The following is a 20,043-nucleotide window of genomic DNA, read 5'->3' on the forward strand; positions in this document are numbered from 1 at the left end:
CTCCTACCCCTCCCCCGCCCCACACAAGGCTCAGGGAGGCCGATAGCAAGAGACAGCAGCCACACCAGTGGGGCAGCTTCTGCTCCTGCCCCTTCTAGGGCAGCTGGCTCCTGCTCCCCTCCATGCAGTGATCTAGCTCAGGACGTATGCAGAGCTGAAGCAGCAGCTGTTCACCTGAGGCAGGCCACAGGCAAAGGTAGCCAGTTAACTGTTCACACCCTTAGCAAGAATATGCTTACAATATACATTATATTAGCTTTAAAACACATATTATGTATGCATCAGTTGACCTAAAAGACTCTGAAGGAAAAGTGGTTCTGGGAAATAAACGTGCAGCAAGGTGATATGAGACATCAGCCAAATCCTAAAGCCTTCAAGTTCCCAGAGAAAACAGTGGCATCATCCCAGCTTGCAATGCCCTAAAACAAGGTTTTGCAATCTTTTCTAACAATCAACTTGGTCAAATCCAAGTGTCTTTAAAGTTCATTGTCAATGTATACGTAAAAGCCCCAGTTCCACAAGATGTTTTAGCACAGTGTTTCCCAATTGGTGCTCCGGGGAACCCTGGGGATCCGCGAAGTGAAAGCAAGGGTTCCGCGAAGAGCCAGCACTCCCCCGCCCTCCGTTAAAGAGACAGAGCCACGGCGAGGGCTTTTTTTTTTTTGCTCAACAAAATGTGGCAGGGGCCTTTTTTTTTTTTTTTTAAGGTAACTATAGGGGTTCCATGGTCAAATAAAATTGGGAAACACTGTTTTAGTAAGTGACTAACTTTAAGCATGTGGAATGTCCCACTGAGGTAAACAGAACAATACTCATGTACAAAGGTAGGTACATGCTAAACTACTTGATAAAATCAGGGATGCAGACACTGAAACAGAATTAGATTTATTTCAAAATGTGCTCGGAGACCCCAGTTTTCAATTAAATCCCTACCAGCTACATGCTCAGCTGCTCTGAAAATCAGGCCACTTCCTGAATTTAGATGGCTTCATATGGAATTGGGAGGCTAGCCCACAGGAACGTAAGTGTAATTACTTTGGCCCAAGACTAAATTTAAAAATCATAATTTCAATTTTTTTTTTTTTACAATAGTTGCTATACCATGTCCACCCTGCCCTGTTTTCCAGCTGTAGGAAACACAAGGACTAAATAGATCCACTATGCAAGGGAAGTCTGTACTGTATTTGAGAACTGTATAAAAGTTGAAGGAGTAGAACTCAGCTTTGGCACAGGATTGCACTTATTTATTTTTTGATGACTGACATACTGTATATCTTGTCACAAAAAACACCCATAAAATACTGTTCAGAATATACTTCTATTCTAAGAGTACTCTAAATGCTAGACATGAATTTTAACAGTCTCCCATCATCTCTCACAAGTGAAGCTAAGCATAGTATCAGAGCTAGCTCCTTTATTTATTCATGACGTTGGTTATACCACACTTTTAACATTACGAAAAAGTAGCTTGAAATCAATTTAAGTACAGTGTGCATACATTTTTCATGTATTTCTCAGGATTTCTTCTCAAAATATCCTTTTCTTTAGCAAACCAAGCAACATCATACTCTATCATCAGTGATTCAAACCTCAATCCTCAGAAGGTAGACTGCGCCCACACAGTTTTGCTATGTGTGGATTTTCACACATAGAGGTCTTGAAAATCCACACATAGCAAACCTGAAAAACTGTGCACCCATTAGCTCTGTATGGTCAGAGTTATCCCTCAACCTTCTCATTGATAAGATAAATAGATGGAACTAGTTGAGTCTACCATTATAACTATTAGGCATGCTTTCTAACCCTTTTATCATTCTTGTAGTCCACTTTGAACCCTCTCCAATTTATCAACATCCTTCTTCCTTCCTATAGAATACTCATCCTTCATAAGAGAGTATGATTATTAAGTTTGCAGATGATACCAAGCTGGGAGGGGTTGCAAGTGCTTTGGAGGATGGGGTCATGATTGAAAATGATCTGGACAAACTAGAGGTCTGAGGAAAACAGGATGAAGTTTAATAAGGACAAATGCAAAGTACTCCACTTCGGAAGGAACAATCAGTTTCACGCAAGCAGAATGTGAAGTGATTATCTAGAAAGGAGTACTGCTGAAAGAGATTTAGGGGTTATAGTGGATGACAAGTTAAACACGAGTCAACAGTGTGACACTGTTGCAAAAAAAAAAAAAAAAAGAAGAAGAAGAAGCAGCAGCAAGCCAACATTGTTTTGGGATGCATTAACAGGAATGTTGTGAGAATGATATGAGAAGTCATTCTTCCACTCTATTCTGTGCTGATTAGACTTTAACTGGAGTATTGTATCCAGCTCTGGGCACCACATTTCAAGAAAGTTGTGGAGAAATTGGAGAAGGGTCCAGAGAAGAGCAACAAAAAATGATTAAAGGTCTAGAAAACATGACCTAAGAGAGAAGAATTGGGCTTGTTTAGTTTAGAAAAGAGAAGACTGAGAGGGGACATGATAGCAGTTTTCAAGCATGTAAAAGGGTGTTACAAGGAGGAGGGAGAAAAAATATTCTCCTTGTAGAATCTCCATCACTAGAGAGATATTTAAGCGCAGGTTAAAAAGACATCTATCAGGGAAGATCTAGATAGTGCTTGGTCCTGCTGTGAGAGCAGGGGACTGGACTCTGACCTCTCAAGGTCTCTTCCTTCCAGTTCTATGATTCTAGAACTGTGGATATCAGCACTGGACACAGAATTTCAGCAGCAGTTAAACTAGTGCCCAATTCAGAAATAAAATAACCGCTCCACTCCTACTTGTGATTTCCCTTTGTATGCAGCCTCTGGCCACAGTATTGTACTAGGAGCTCAAGTTCTCCTAATGATCTGTCACGACTCGCCAAACCTTTTTCAGAGTGATTGCTTCCCAGGGTGGCATCCTCCATCATGTATACATGGCCTTCGTTCTTTGCTTTTAGACGTATATATTTGCAGTTAGCCATATTAAATGCATATTTGTTTGCATCAAGTATGCCAATAGATAGATATTGATTGCTCTTTTGGCAAGGACTGATTTCTTTCTTGTGCCAAGGACTGATCCTTTTTCTTATTTACAACTCCTTCAATTTTTGTGTCTTTGCAAACTTTATCAGTGATGGTTTTACATTTTCTCCCAGGTAATTTATAAAAATGTTAACTAGCACAGGGTTAAATACAGGGTTAAATACACACATGCTTGATTGTAATTTCCCATTTATATTGTGATATAGGCACATTATATTGTGACAATAGCACAAAGTGTTATTCCAAATATTGTTTGAGTGGTACTGTTTTAGTAATGAAGTTTTACAGTTTATTGATCACTGAAGGGAAAAGCTGCAAATTAAGTGAATGATTGTAAAGTGGTAGTAATTAAAAATACCAACAACTCTAGCTGATCTAACATTAGAATACTCGGAGCTCTGCCCTTAGTCCCCCTGCATCTCTGATCACAGCAAGAACTCAGCTGTTCAAGTTATCTATATTCCTATAATTCTCAAAAGTTCTCTTTCCGCCTGTCGATTTCTACTCTGACTTGCAGTCTTGAATTACAGAAGTGCATCATTATTGAAGGGTGTTTTTTGGATTTGGTTTCCTGCTATTAATAATAATAGTTTAGGACATAAAGTGAAAAATACCTTGGTGATATAGATCTTTTGGAAAAAATATACTGGCAAATGTTTAGTGTGCCTTTGCTTCAGGAATAATATTTTGCCGTTACAATTTATAGTATCTTTTATCCAATGATCTCAATTTTGTCTCCGTCTCTGAAAACAATTCAATGAATATTATTCCGTAAGTATATAACAGCCTTAATTACTAATCTTGGGTATCAGTGGGAGGTGAAAGACTGTGTGCAGTAAATCAAAGTGTAGCTATTTGCTTGACCATTTATGACAATCATAGTGCCTCAAAATGTTACTAATAAAAAATGATACTAAGAGACAAAATAGCATTTTAGAACTAAGATGATAACCAGCATTGAATTGAAAAGGAGAGAGATTCTGGCTTGCTAATCTTTTGAACAGGGTAAGGTAATTGAAATCATTTACAATAATTTACATTCACAAGGAATTAATGCCAAACTTTCACATCTCAAATGGCTTTGAGATCCAAGTTCTGTATGGGCAGGAAGACCGAAAGGAATTATTTAATTGCAGGGAAGCATGCAGAGGGTGTCCCAGGATTAGGATCACTACTTTTCCTTTTTGAAAGGGATTGATCTTAAGTCCCGCTGAAGTCAACAAAAACATTCCCATTGACTTAATAAGATCTAGCTATAAAGGTCTGATTCTGCCAACCTCCTTCCTATGGAACAGCAATTTCCTCTATAAGCAATATTAACTTATTTGTCTATATTATACCAACCTTTTTAAGAGTTCCCCACTGAAACAATATTCTGCTTAAAAGTTGATGGTAGAATTAATGATTGATGGCACAATGATGTAATTAAATCAATATTCATGCTCATGGAGTGTACTGCTACTCATCAGGAACAAAGGTGGCATCACTGAGATTTGCAAAATGTTCTGTGGGCCAATTAAAATGTGCTGATTACAGAAAAATAGAGCTGGCAATTACGAGGAGTAAAAGCAGAGCTGTTGGTAAAGTTTTAAAAAAGAGAGAAAGTGGCGAGGAGTCCTGTGGCACCTTATAGACTAACTGAACTGGGCAAAGGTGCCACAGGACTCCTCGCCGCTTTTGCAGATTCAGACTAACACGGCTACCCCTCTGATAAAAAAGAGAGAGAAACTCTTGCTATCAGGAACTTTCAGCAAGCTGAATTGCCTTTGATGTTTAACAAAACAAAACTCAGCAGAAACTACTCTAATCAGAGGAGACGGAAATGTTTTATTTATTATTGTATTAAAAGCAACATTACATTAGCACCACCTGAGATCAGGGCAGCATTACACACACTTACACACCATTCTCAGGAGAAATTTCAGTCACTAGATGGACTGAGAGAGGCAGGAAAATGAACTGTTTCCACCTAGAATCACATAGTAGGTGGGAAATCAAGCTGGGAACCAAATGCAAGGCTCTTAACTCCTGCTCTAGTGTCCTAGCCGCTAGACCAGCGATTTACAAACTCTGGATCACAGCTTGTAAGTGCAAGTCGGTAGCTAGCTACAAGATGCTTTATTTACCTGTGCTTCCACAGTTATTGGTGATCACAGCTCATGCTGGCTGCGAATCACCATTCCCAGCCAATATGAGCTGCGGGAAGCAGTGTCCCAGTCTGTACTGCTTCCTGCAGCTCCCATTGGCTGGAACCAGCAATCTGTGGCCAATAGGAGGCACAATCGCCCATACCTGTGAAGGCACAGGTAAACAAGCATCTCACAGCCAGCTACCAACATGCCCTTACAAGCTGCAACACAGAGTTTGAAAACCCTTGTACAACTAGATTATACTGATTTGCTTTAGGGTGGCTTGAGATGCATCTTGCTTCCTGAGGCAAATGGCCTTGTATTTTTAAGCAAAATGCAGGACAATGTAGCACTGTAAAGACTAACAAGATGGTTTATTAGATGATGAGCTTTCGTGGGCCAGACCCACTTCCTCAGATCAAATAGTGGAAGAAAATAGTCACAACCATATATACCAAAGGATACAATTAAAAAAAATGAACACATATGAAAAGGACAAATCACATTTCAGAACAGGAGGGAGATGCGGGGGGGGGGGGGGAGGAAGGAAGGTAAGTGTCTGTGAATTGATGATATAAGAGGTGGGGAGAGTGGGATGTTTGTGAGTTAATGGTATGAGAGGTGATAATTGGGGAAGCTATCTTGGTAATGGGTAAGATAGCTTATTTTTAAGTAACTGTCAATTAGGCAACACTTTTCACCTTTCAAGCATTCCATGGGAATTAAGTCTGACCACAGTGACATGAAGTAGGCAAACACCATTCTTATTTCTAAAAATAGGGAAACAGAGAAGTTATAGGACTGGCTCAAAACCAAAACCTGGATTGCATGGAGGACTTAACTGGAAACATACTACAGGGAATAATGTGCATCAGCGTGGAGATGGACTTGGTACCCTGTGTCTCTTCCATTTTCTAGTTTGTAGATGTAGACTGTAACTCTAATGGCCTTGAGATAGGGCCTCTGCCTAGTAGTAACAGCTAGAGGCACATCACCAAATAACACTGATCTTCTGTAGAAAAATATCAAACTGTATTTTTCTGTAGAAAAATATGCAAATATGTTTACTTTGGTATAGATAGTGATGCCCTTTGTCATGTTCATGAGCAGTTATACAAATAGCCTCAGTGACTGGAAGAGAAAGCACAGTCCTCTTATTTGGGCACTAGCCAGAGACTTGGGTTCAAACTCTGCTCTACCAAAGACTTCCTGAGTGATCTCGAGCAAGTCGCTTTATCTCTCTATGCCTCAGCATCCCATTCTGAACATAGCAGTCAAAAAGCTACACAAGCTTTTTTCCCCCTCTTGGAGGGAAATGGGATTAGAGTTACTACTACTCCCAACCCAAAAAGCCAGAAGAAAAGCAAAAAACCTTTATTTGTGAGTCATAGACCACTAAATCAATCCAGTGTATCAACCTCTGCAGCGTCAATCCACCAGTGGGGGAGACAAGCCAACAGTCTCATAATACAGCTTACCAATTGCTCAACACTCTTTATGGTTGGTCAGAGACATTTTATGTTTCTCCCAACCATTTGCGCTTCTGGCCTTCATTAACCCTATACAAGCTCATAGAGTCATAAAATTATCCAGGCCTTTCTCAGAATCTGTCTGTAGTACAGGCAGTCCCCGGGTTACGTACAAGATAAGAACAAACCTACAGTCCCTAAGTTGAATCTGTATGTAAGTCGGAACTGGCTTCAGCCGCTGCTGAAACTGATCAGTTTCAACAGCGGCTGAATCTGGACACCAGTTCCACTTACATACAGATTCAACTTAAGAACCCCAGGCGTCCCCAAGTCAGCTGCTGCTGAAACTGATCAGCGGCTGATTCCAGGAAGCCCAGGGCAGAGCAACTCTGCCTCGGGCTTCCTGTAGTCAGCCGCTGGTCAGTTTCAGCAGTGGCTGACTTGGGGACGCCTGGGGAGAGCAGCTTGGGTGCTGCTGGGTTGGTCCAGTAGCGCGGCTTCTACTCGGTGCTACTGGACCAACCCAGCAGCACCCCAGCTGCTCTGCCCCAGGCATCCTGATTCAGCCACTGCTGAAACTGATCAGCAGCGGCTAAATCAGGACGCCTGGGGCAGAGCAGCTGGGGGGCTGCCGGGTTGGTCCAGTAGCGCCAAGGAGCAGTGCTGCGGGACCAACCGGCAGTGCCCCACCTGCTCTACCACAGGCCCCCGGATTTGCTCCATGTCTCCCTGGTCTGCTGGGGGGGCACTAGCTGCGTCCCCCCCAGCAGACCAGGGAGACGTGGAGCAAAGCAGCGGAGGACCCGGCCGGACTCGCGGCGCTTCCAGCTGATCTGGAAGCGGCCGCGGGTCCGGCCCCGGGTGCTCCGCCGCTTTGCTCAGCGTCTCCCTGGTCTGCAGACCAGGGAGACGCTGAGCAAAGCCGCTGAGGACCCGGCCGGACCCGCGGCGCTTCCAGCTGATCTGGAAGCGGCCGCGGGTCCGGCCGGGTCCTCCGCTGCTTTGCTCCACGTCTCCCTGGTCTGCTGGCTCCCCCAGCAAACCAGGGAGACGGGGAGCAGCTTTTCTCGCCCTGGAGAAGGCGGGCGGCGGGACCAGGCATCCCGCCGCTCCAGTCCTCCGGGGCGAGAAATCCCCGTCCGTAACTCGGGGACTGCCTGTATTTGAAAAGCCAGGTAGTTCCATAGCCAGGAAGCACTAAACTAAATCAAACACTGGGCTACATTATCATTTCCAATTATGTTAATGAAGCTCATGTTCCAAAGTAAGCACATATTAGTTTCAAAGGGGTAGCCAAGTTAGTCTGTTTCAGCAAAAACAGCAAAAAGTCCATTTGAGAGTGTTCTTGGTCAGGCACTGTTAAATCAAATGGAAAACACTAAAGTGTACTGGCAACACACCAAACAAATTAGGGCCAAATTTAAATTACAAACACATCAATATAAATCTGGTGTGACTCCATTAAAATCAATACTTACTTTGAATTTACGGTGGTATGAATGACAGCTGAATTTGCCTATAATCATATTAGTTAAAATATGTCTTAATATAATCTGCATTAGACTGAACAGAAGCCCATTAGATTTGTCCAAATAATCTGGAACTGTCCCTTCTTCTCTCCTTCTTCCCTCCCCACCCAAAAAAAGTAATGGTTTGAACTAAAATTCATCATTTCTTTCAGAGCACTAAAAAGTAATAAATCAGTGCAGTAAATTACTGCTATACTCCGCTGTGAAATTAACACCTACATACATGAAATAAAAATAAGAATTTACGGCCCTAATCAATCTTTTTTTATAACTCTCTCCTCTGATTTATTTTATCTTTTTCTACCATCTTCTCAAAGATAATTGATACTAGCTTCAATGTTAACTCTTCAGCATGGCCATGGAATTTCCAACAGTTTTCTTCCCTCACTGCACTTCTAGTAATGATTAGAAATTCAAGATTGACACTTCACACAACACCAAAGTTCTTGTCTGTTTTTATCTTTCACTCTATGATTTTATATCCATATGCACCTATAAATACACACAGATGTATCCCATGAGTTCATGAAGTTTATTTACTTGCCTCATATTAACTCTACGTCTAGACTGCAAGCCTCTTTCAAAAGAGGCTTTTTTGAAAGATACTTTCGAAAAAGCCTCTTTCGAAAAAAAGGCGTCTAGACTACAACCAGTACTTTTGAAAAAGCACCCAGACAGTCTGGATGCTCTCTTTCGAAAAAGCACAGTTTGCATTACATAGCGCCTTTTTTCGAAAGAGAGCTTTCGAAAAAAGGTGTTATTCCTCATAAAATGAGGTTTTCCTCGGTCTAAAAAACTGCCGCGTTCTTTTGATTTACTTTTGAAAGAACGCGGTAGCAGTCTAGACGCAGGGGAAGTTTTTTCAAAAAAAGGCCACTTTTTTCGATAAAAACACTGTAGTCTAGACACACCCTAAGGGTATGTCTAGACTACATCCCTCTGTCGCCAGAGGGTGCCACGAGGTTTACAGGATCAGTCGGAAAAGGCTTTCCTTGTCGACCGATCCCCGTCTAGACTGCTGCTTTTTGCCGGCAAATTGCCATCTCAGCAAAAAGCGGTGGCCATTTTTATTCTAATGAAGCGCGGGATATTTAAATCCCCGCTTCATTAGCAATTTCGGTATGTCTAATTTACATCCCTCTGGTCACAGAGGATTGTAGTCTAGACATATCCCTGTGTCAAAGTAAGACTGAGCTCTACCCCCTGCAGGGAGGACAGGCCAAGAAGGCAAACCTGCATGTGGGTGTGATGAGTCTAGCCATGAAAAAGGATGATACTATGGGTACATTTTTAAAAGGTGCTCAAATATCTTAGAAGCTTAACTCCCGAAGCAGTTAGGAACCTTACTGCTTAGGGGTCAGATTTACCAATGTACTTAGTAACCTAACGTGACAGGTTTTACTAATGCTTTTATCTGCATTTTTAGAGGCCTAAAAACCTATGTAAGTCTGGCCCTTAGTCACTTTTGAAAATAAGACAAGGGGACAGATTTGAGGGCAGGTAGCCCCCTAATTACATCTTCAATAAGTGCCTATGTGCCTAACTGAGATTGGAATCAATGGGAGTTGGGTACTAACGTGCTTTTGAAAACGTTACCTCTTCATCATACATATGCAAATGCACTTGCTGAGCAGCACTAATCGTGGAGACACATTCATTGCCATTTTAAGTACAGGTGTCTACAAAACTAGTTTGAACATGTTTCCTTATTTTGACCATGTCCATGCTGCAGCTACCATTTGTCCTTTCCTATTTGAAGTTCACGTCTATCCATGAAAAAGGTCAATATTGAATTTAAACAACCTCTGCACAATAAATCAGTAAAAGTCAGAGATGTCCTGTTAGCCTTGTTAAATTAAGTGAACACCATTCATTGTTCTACAGGAAAAATCAACCTTTAGTAGCTCCCTGAAAGAGAGCATAGATGATTTATGATTTCATACACACTCATGTACTACATTATCGGCTTGGTGCCTGTACTTACACATATCAGCACATCACAGCCCGCTGGTTGCCACTTAGCTATACAATGTAACAAAATCTAGGACATGAAAGGAGGAATGTAAATTTGAGGAAGCATTTGCCTCAAAATGCCTGCTGTGTTTTGACAGTTTCTTTTTGTCTTTTTCCTCTCAGGTGTAGAAACAAGGGTTACTGGAGCCAGCTGTGACATCCACACAAAAACATATACTCTGGAGCAAGGACCTGGAAGAAGTGACTTTTCAGGGTCATAATTTCCTCTTCATCCTCTTCTGTCAGAGCACAATCTACAAGAGGCGAGAATGGGTGGGGTCTCATATGCCAATCCCCAAAACATCAGAAAAACTTTAGGACTGCGCTAATGCCTTCCTATTTGTCATGACCATCTGGATGAAGTCTTCACTCTGTGATTCTTGCTCTGAGGAAGATTTCCTCATCCAGGAGGGGGAGGGGAAGTCTCACTTTAGAGTGAACTAAATTGATAGTATTTTTATTTGTACTTCATCAGCGCCTACAGCCAAGAAGAGGGCTCCATTTTACAAGGCGCTGCCTATAAACTTCAGAAATCTTTGCCTTTGAGTGCTTCTTCTGTACAGAGATGTGAGAGACACCTTGACTACTATCATTTCCATTTTACAGATAGGAAGCAAAGGGCTACGGACCAACTAGTTAAAGGTATCAAGTAGGGATGTTTGAGAATAAATGACTAACCATTGAACCGATAAGTAGATGTTTATCAGTTAACAGTATTGATTACACTCAGCAAATTCCGCTCCCTGGGAACCGGATGGGCAAAAGCATCCTGCTACACTCCCGGGGAGAAGGCCAGGAGCTGGGCTGGTAAGGGCTGATTGCCCTGCTCCTGGGGAGGCTTTGCTATGGGATCTGCAGTATAAAGCTTTGCAGCATGGGTAACCGTGTAACTACTGAGATTTTCAGAGGTTACCCTATGATATGGTTCTTAACATACCTGGTATCTAAGGATGCAGAGAGGCACTGCATGGGGTAATAAAAAATGCCTGAGCACCTGACTCCCACTGTTTTCAACAGGAGCGAGGAGCCTTGGGACTTGGAAAATCTCTTTAAGTAACGATCTGCACACTAAGTCCGCACCAAAATACCCCATAAAAAATCTCACCTTAAATCACTTGCCAAAAGCCTGAGGCGCAGCCAAGAATCAAACCAAAATCTCCAGCATCCCAATGGCATACCTCACCAGAGGTCCATATACTATGGTGATGAGTGTATGATATTCTCTGGTGTAATATAAACATATGGATAGGTACTTGCAAACCCATCCCATCAACATTATACACGTGTATATGACTGGCATAAGCACTGAAGAGGATGAAGTCAAGCTTAGAAGAAAGAGAAGGTGGAAAACTTGGCCATGTATGAATGGGTGAACTGAGTGTATAGAAACAGCACTATAAAACCAGAAGTGATTCTATGGAAATATGGCACAATCCACACACCACAAAACAAAGCCAAGATTTGTTGAATTTATGATTTGTGTGCAAGAATACTCAGTGACTCCTTTCCATGTCAGTAGAGGCCTAAATTTGGCACTACTTTAATTTCCACCCACAAAGCCTGACTAGTCATAGATGAAAGATTATTATTGCTAACATTTTAGAACTGTATTGATCCGCAGGGCATAGCTGAATAGTCTTATTCTGAGACAGGAACACACAAACACTACTGACTTAGACTGCCACATCACCAACTGTGCTATATCTTGGTTCATATTAAACATTTTAATCTTTACTTATTTTACAACATATTGCAGCATATAAGTCTGCCTTGCAAAGAACTACATAAATTACAGCTTTGCGGAATGTCAGATAGCATATAAAGCCAGCATGCTACACAACAGTCTAAGACAAGTTTCTTCAGTATATAGTGGAAAATTATAAATATATTTCTTAATTACTAGAAAACACCATAACTGTGAACTTGTTTCTTATAAAAACAGTATCAGTGAGAAAAAAATTGTGGTTTGAGAGAGATTTAAAAGTAGCTTGGGCAGCTAGCTGAAGGCTACTTACTAAAGCTAACACTGTATGTCTCTCTCTCGGCTCTCTCCCATTGCTGTCACCAAGAACTGTGCAGCTAAACCCCACAGCACTTCAATAATTAATGAGACTGTGATTCCAATCCCCAGCTTTAACACTGAAAGCCTCCTTTCTCAGCACCACAGAACCACTACATACATATGCCATCAATCCATCCACAGAAGAACTTTTTTGAGGGGAGGGGTTGAGGAGGAATCCTGCCAAGATTTCAGAGTTTTTATTTGTCTTTAAGTAGGTGTCACAACAGGAGCAGATGTAGCCCACATGTACATAGTCCTTTGCAAATCATACACTAGCCAGAGGGTTCCCATAGCACAATAAGGTCCTTCCTGAGCCAGTGAAATATAAATGTTAAATATTAAAAGTTTTAATAAAAGTTTTATTTGCCGTCAGCACTACAAGATCTCAGAGTTTGGAGGGATTAGAGGGGAATGGCTGAAGCCTCTAAGTTCCAGCCATGTGATAGTTTTACCTTGTAAAACTAAGCACAGCAAGCTTCAAAGTGCACTCCCTGTTGAAAAGAAAGGAGGCACCCCTGTGAGAAGAAACAGTCCTGCTTCACTGATCGGCGGCTCTCTTCTAGCTATTTTCATTACTATTTGTATAACTGTAGCCATCTTGCTGAACCTGAACCTCACTGTACAAGTTGCCGTCTAAACACAGAACAAAAAGATGGTCCCTGCTCCAGTGTGCTTGGCATCAGAGGAAGTGCAGTTCCACTGAACAGACTGGGCTGCAAGATTTGGGGAGCCAATGCAGGGGAAGCAAATGCATTATTACAATCCAGCTCAGTGGGGTTTCTTTCACAATGGGGATTTGGAGGCAGGACTGATGGATTAATCCTCCTCTCCCATTCCTTATCATGGGAAGGGGTGTGATTTGGGCCTTAGGTTGTGTAAATGTAGCAGATACACAAGTGAGAGCACTTGTTAAGGCCAGCCCTGTAGGGTTATGCCTGCAAAGAATTCCACTGATTCTTTTACTACATATAGGCTGCCTGGCCAAATACTGAAAGTTATTTACCACCTGTTATTGCTCACAACTGACTGTATATACCGTGGAGTGCGCATACACCTTCTCGTTTTGCTCCTTTTCTACTTGAAAGCTAACAGATGTAAGTCCTTAAAAAAAGCGGAGTGAAGTTTATTTAAAAGCAGTGCAAGAGGCATTTGGCCATGCAGGCTTCCTTCATTAGAATGAACAGAGGCATAGGGAGGGGGAGGTGTGGAAAGTCCACACTGCTTTGAAAAATCTCTGCCTATTGCTATGAAATATGCTACCACTTTTGTGGCCACAGAATGTGCTGTCAATTGCACATCAGGCTAGGGAGGTTTGCAAGGCAGAGAATAGATGGGAGGCAGCTTGATAAACACAATAGGGTGTCCATTCTGCAGCAGCATTCATAGAATCATAGAATAATCATAGAATAATAGGACTGGAAGGGACCTCAAGAGGTCATCGAGTCCAGCCCCCCGCCCTCAAGGCAGGACCAAGCTCCGTCTACACCATCCCTGACAGATGTCTATCTAACCTGTTCTTAAATATCTCCAGAGAGGGAGATTCCACCACCTCCCTTGGCAATTTATTCCAATATTTGACCACCCTGACAGTTAGGAATTTTTTCCTAATGTCCAATCTAAACCTCCCCTGCTGCACTTTAAGCCCATTACTCCTTGTCCTGTCCTCAGAAACCAAGAGGAACAAATTTTCTCCTTCTTCCTTGTGACACCCTTTTAGATATTTGAAAACCGCTATCTTGTCCCCCCTTAATCTTCTTTTTTCCAAACTAAACAAGCCCAGTTCATGAAGCCTGGCTTCATAGGTCATGTTCTCTAGACCTTTAATCATTCTTGTCGCTCTTCTCTGTACCCTTTCCAATTTCTCCACATCTTTCTTGAAATGTGGCGCCCAGAACTGGACACAGTACTCCAGCTGAGGCCTAACTAGTGCAGAGTAGAGCGGCAGAATGACTTCACGAGTTTTGCTTACAACACACCTGTTGATACAACCTAGAATCATATTTGCTTTTTTTGCAACAGCATCACACTGTTGACTCATATTCAACTTGTGGTCCACTATGACCCCTAGATCCCTTTCCGCCATGCTCCTTCCTAGACAGTCGCTTCCCATCTTGTATGTATGGAACTGATTGTTCCTTCCTAAGTGGAGCACTTTGCATTTCTCTTTATTAAACCTCATCCTGTTTACCTCTGACCATTTCTCTAACTTGCTAAGGTCATTTTGAATTATGTCCCTATCCTCCAAAGAAGTCGCAACCCCACCCAGTTTGGTATCATCTGCAAACTTAATAAGCGTACTCTCTATCCCAATATCTACATCATTGATGAAGATATTGAACAGTACGGGTCCCAAAACAGACCCTTGAGGAACTCCACTTGTTATCCCTTTCCAGCAGGATTTAGAACCGTTAACAACAACTCTCTGACTACGGTTATCCAGCCAATTATGCACCCACCTTATCGTGGCCCTATCTAAGTTATATTTGCCTAGTTTATCAATAAGAATATCATGCGAGACCGTATCAAATGCCTTACTAAAGTCTAGGTATATGACATCCACCGCTTCTCCCTTATCCACAAGGCTCGTTATCTTATCTTATCCTTATTCATGCAGGATAACAAAAGTAGTCCAGGCTCAACCACCTATGCCATTCTTTTCTATTCCTGTGTGCTAATTCTTGGTCTTCCAACTAAGGTGTGGCACTTACAGCAGCCTTCTTCATCAAAGCTTTTAAGCACATGCAAAAGCCCAGTGATATCAGTGTGTATGTGCTTAAGTGTTCTGCTGAACTGGGACTCGGGTAAGCTAACAGGTGACTTCAGTGCAACTCAGAAGAATAGCCACATCGCAATGATAGCATCATATCTGTAACATCTCACATGCTCAGAACCCCAGCTGGTATTAGTCTGTGTAGATTAAGGACCCAAAGACCATTAGATCAGGTAGCCTGACCTGCTGTACAATGTATGTCTAAAATTGCATCCAGTTAACTCTTGTATTGAGCTCAATAACTTGCACTTGACAAATCTGGACTTGTGCAGTCTACAGCAGGCGTGGGCAAGAGGCTTCCCAGCAGGCTGCATCCAACCCGCAGCTGCACTGCCGGAACTCTTAGGCAGAGACAGCTCACACTTTAAAAAGCCAGCTGTTTTCTGCTCTAGAGGGCTGGGGAGCGAGGAGGGAGACTTGTCATGTTGTTCGCGCTTCCCCCCAGCAAAGTCTCTTAGCTCCCATTGGCCAGTCTCTCCATTTCTAGATAACAGGAGCTGAGTATTTTTGCTGGGAGTGAGGGCAGTGTAGGAAGCATTCTCTCTCCCTCCTTGTTCCCCCTCTCTCTCCACATCTCCCAATCCAGTCCAGTACAGAGCCACATGCCTGCAGCAGACAGTCTGCCTCAGGTTTCTCCTGGTAAGTGCCTCCCAGCCAGAACCTGCCTCTGCCATTCCAACCCATCCCTTCCCCAACCCTTTCAGTCTACAACCATATGGGCTATGGCATTTTGTCCCATAAACTATAACAGCTCAAGTCCACCGGTAAATCTTCCTTAGCTGCATTAATTGTATTTAGCCCAGCAAAGTCCCATCCTTCAGGTGAAGTTGATGGGTAATACTAAGAAACTATGAAAAAATGAGTAAGAAAAATAGCATCATAAAAGCACACAGAAAACATTGTGATGTATCCTCTGCCAGTGTAGGTGTTTATGGTCACAAAGGTGTATACAACGACATCATGATCCTTACACGGCAGCTATGGTTACTGTCGTGCTAGTTAATCAACTGTGAAATTGAAACTTGACTGTTGGGGAAAAAATGCGCAACAATTTTCCCTGAGCATTTTTTAAAAAAAAACTCTTTAACCCATCTTCTGAAGAGTCCAATGCAAGAGATACAGAGAGAAAACAGTTCTGTACAGGATGTGAATTGACCAAGAAACAAAATGGAGTGGGATCTCATTACCTGTTTTTGGATTGATAGCAAAGAAGTTCTGAGGATTTCCACTTGTAATCCTGTATGTCAGTTTTTCATTGGTGATTGAGTCGGGATCTTGGGCCTGGATCTGAATGACAGATACATCCTTTGGGGAGTTTTCCGTGACAGCCGGATAGTAAATGGGTTCAGAGGTCAGAGGGGCATTGTCATTCACATCATCAACTTCCACATAGACCTCAATGGTAGTGTAGAGTGGGACAACACCACGATCAGTTGCATACACTGTTAGCCAGTAGGATTTGGTTGTCTCTCGGTCAAGGACATCCGCAGTATATATAACTCCTGCAGGAAAGACAGTAAGCAGAGTATTATGTGTTACTCAAAGACAATGAAAGGTGCATCTTCACTTGGTGTTTAGCAGGAGTGTATGACACATATGTATAAAACATATCAATTACAAAAATGACTAAATCATTAAACATACATATGGACACTATGACACTAGGAATCTATCCTCAGCCATCTGTTCTCAAATGCTGTTCAACACCTCCATCCTTACCGTAAGGAAAAGCTGAGGAAACACTGGCCACATAACACCTGTATGGCCCTGAGGATGTCACGTGGGCTGCAGCTATGTGCTGATTGGGCCACAAGCAGCCCATAGGCCACAGGTTGAGAACGACGGCATCAGGTGACCACAACTGATGTCAAGAAGACAGTTCCCCTTCTGAAAAGGCTCTCTTAGAGGTCACTACAGAAGAGCTATACTGACATTGAAACAGACAGTGGATGAAGATTATAATACTGACATTGCTTTAAAATTAAAACAGTGATAACTTGCCACTCACTGTATATGTCCCAGCTAATCGACAGTCTGAAACATGAATGGTAGCAAATAAAACGATTTGCCATTGAAACCTATCAAACTCTTTATTTAATCAAGGGTCAAATACTCTGTCTCCTGAGGATAGAAAATGTCACTAGGTTTCCTACCCACTCTGAGTGACTATGTAGAACTGCCACCCTTTAGCACATATTCAACTGTACCTAGGACCCTACCTCATTCATGATCATAAAAACATGGTGTGGTCTGAGAAATCTGGTCTCCTACAATGAAATCTGGTATTTTCTATGCCTTTAACCTCTGATATACTGATTGGGGTTCTGACCCAAAAGGGAACTGTAGGGGGGACACAACATTATTTTGGGGAGGCTGTGGTATTTATTTCTGTACTGCTTTCAGAACTGGGCAGCTGGAGAGCAATGCCTGGTGGCTGAGTACCCCACTGAGGATGGCACCCTGTCAGCGGCAGCACAGAAATAAGGGTGGCAATACCATACCTGCCATCCTTTTTTCCGCACTGCTGCTATTGGCAGCTCTGCCTTCAGAGCTGGACTCCCGGCTAGCCACCGCCGCTCTCCAGTTGCCCAGTTCTGATGGCAATGCTGCTGCCAGCAGCTGCTCAGAAGTAAAGGCAGCAATACTGCAACACACCTACGATAACCTTTGGGATCCTACCACAACTCCCTTTTGGGTCAAGGCTCCTACAGTTACAACACAGCGGAATTTCAAATTTAAATAGCAGAAATCATGACATTTAGGAGTTATAAAATCCTGTGGCCATGAAACTGAGCAAAATGTACGATGAATTTGGTAGGGCCCTAACCATACCCCATGCATTTTCTTCTCCAAAATCCATCCATCCACCTTCAATTCAGTCTAAAGTGACATACGGACCCTTTTCTCTTCCACTGAAATCAGTAACACGTACTACATGGACTTCTGTAAAAGCATCATAGGGCCCTTAAAATGTCCACTCCTGTGGCACAGAATTTCTTACATAGGTGCAATCCTAATTTCAGAATCTAACTTCCTATTGACTTCAGAGCAGACTCTGTGTTTAAAGAGTGACAAACATGTAGTGACAGTGCAATAGTACCAAAATAAACACTTTCAGCTGTATTTTTTCCACCACTTTGGAGTGTATACAGAGACCATTCAGTTACCTTAACCCAATGCTAAAATTCTGGCAGAAACATCAATGCAGCTGACCGTGAGAATGAGCTATATTTACAAGAACAGTTTGGAGCAATGTAAGTCATGCTGCTAACAGAGAAGAATTAGTGAAGAAGCTATAGGGCAGGATGGTAACACAAGAATCTTGGATTTGGCCACAGATGCATTTTGTATTAGATAAGGAGTTTAAATGCATCCGTTTATCATTCAGGAGGCAGTTCTGTTCATGGGCCAACACTAATGGTCTGTTTTTGAATACCTCATAGAGCACAAGACTTTTCCATAGCAGCCTGAAGACTTATACAATTATTAAGCTAATCAGAAGAGATATGAGTCATCCTTTACAAATTCAGGGCTGCACTTGTGCCTTGGAGCCAAACCAGCCATTTTTTATGGGTGTTGATTCGGGTAGAAAGTCTGTGCTCCAGTGGGAGTCCCAAGGAAAAGCCTGACTCAATCACGATTCCAGCCTGTTGCAGTGAGATATCGATTATCCTTTTAAACGGGTTAAATCTAGTTCTCCAGTACTAGCTCTAGTGGCGTGTGTGGAAGGGGACAAATCCATGGTCCCACCCTCACACCAAACTGGAGAGACCAGCACTGTGGCTAAGAAGTGGCTCTGCTCACCCACTTCACTTTGCTTCAGAGGTGTAGCAAGGGTGTTATATGCTCGGGGGCAAATGCCCCGAACCTGGTGCATGGCTGAGCCCAACCCTGGGAGGAGGGGGGAGAGCTTGTACCACATCTTCTCCCACCCCCTCCAGTTTGGGGCTGGGCCTCCGCATGCACTAACCCACCGGCAGAGATGGAGGAGGGTTGGGCTGGGGGAGGAGAGGCAGGGAGGAGGCTCCAGCCACCGGCATCAGGTGGAGGACGAGCAGGCGAGCCGAGGGATGACAGGGGGAGCAGAGGGGAACTAAATTGGCACCTCCCCTACCCTAGTGCCCGGGGGCAGCTGCCACCTCTCGCTCCCCTCTCACTACGCCACTGCTGTGCATTGCCTTTAAGGAGAGAATGTGTTGCAGGAGAGGTAACTTAGTTTAAGAATAAATGAGCTTGCTTAGGTGGAGCTATGTGATAACTTGTAATTGTGAGCAATACACTCGTCATTGCCCTTCGAGAAAGCAAAGTGCAGGCCCGGAGTTTTAGGTAGACTGTTTGCTAGACATATCCGTGTAGATCAGAGCGCTGAGCAGCTTTAAAATCCCTGGTCAGGAGAGAGTGAGACGTGGATCTCAACTCAGGAGAAGTAGCAGTTGGGAGCCAGAAAATCCTAAATCAATGGTGGGAAACCTACAGTTTAATTTGATCCGGCTCAAGCCTTGAGCCTCAGCACATGCTCCCGCCCACAGGGCTGGAGCATGGTGCGTGTTAAGCAAAGTATGAGTGAGGTTTGGGTTTGGGGTTTTTTGCTTTCCACTTTGGGAGTATTGGGAGCAAGTGAATAATGAGGGGGTTTGGTGGTTCAGGTTTTCTTTCTTGGCTTCTCACTGGTAAGGGTGTTTTTGATTTTTGGATGGTGTAATTTTTTTTTTTAAAGAGTCAGTGGCCACTCTCTGAAAAAAAATTCCTTGCCCCAGCTCTAAGTGGATGCCCTCGACAGGCCATGGAGGTGAAAATGCAGGTGCAGTTGCCCTGAAACTGTGACATATCCAGCACCCTCCCCACTGATTTCTGCTTGACACTGGAGAGACTAGAGTGCCCACACAGTGAGTTAGTAGAGGGTTTTGAAGTATGAATACTTGTCCACTATGGAGTATACTAAGGCTACCAACTCACTTCTGCACTTTAAAAGTTTTTAAATACAAAAAAACCCAAAACCTCTTTTACTGTGAACATCCTATATGATAAGAGCTCCCTAGAATTTCAAT

At 42.9% G+C, this 20,043-nt stretch overlaps 1 protein-coding gene across 8 annotated transcripts in view; it reads right to left on the minus strand.

Moving 5' to 3' along the window:
- FAT3 (FAT atypical cadherin 3) overlaps positions 1-20,043 on the minus strand; it is a 640,498-nt gene that overhangs the window by 345,214 nt on the left and 275,241 nt on the right. For all 8 annotated transcript variants that reach the window (XM_025188675.3, XM_075919378.2, XM_075919376.2 and 5 more), the window contains exon 3: positions 16,183-16,497. In XM_025188675.3, the coding sequence (XP_025044460.3) occupies positions 16,183-16,497 (315 nt within the window). The remainder of the gene's footprint in view (positions 1-16,182; positions 16,498-20,043) is intronic.

This window comes from Pelodiscus sinensis, chromosome 1, assembly GCF_052426305.1.
Source record: "Pelodiscus sinensis isolate ZL-2025 chromosome 1, ASM5242630v1, whole genome shotgun sequence".
In the NCBI taxonomy this organism is placed as follows: Eukaryota; Metazoa; Chordata; order Testudines; family Trionychidae; genus Pelodiscus; species Pelodiscus sinensis.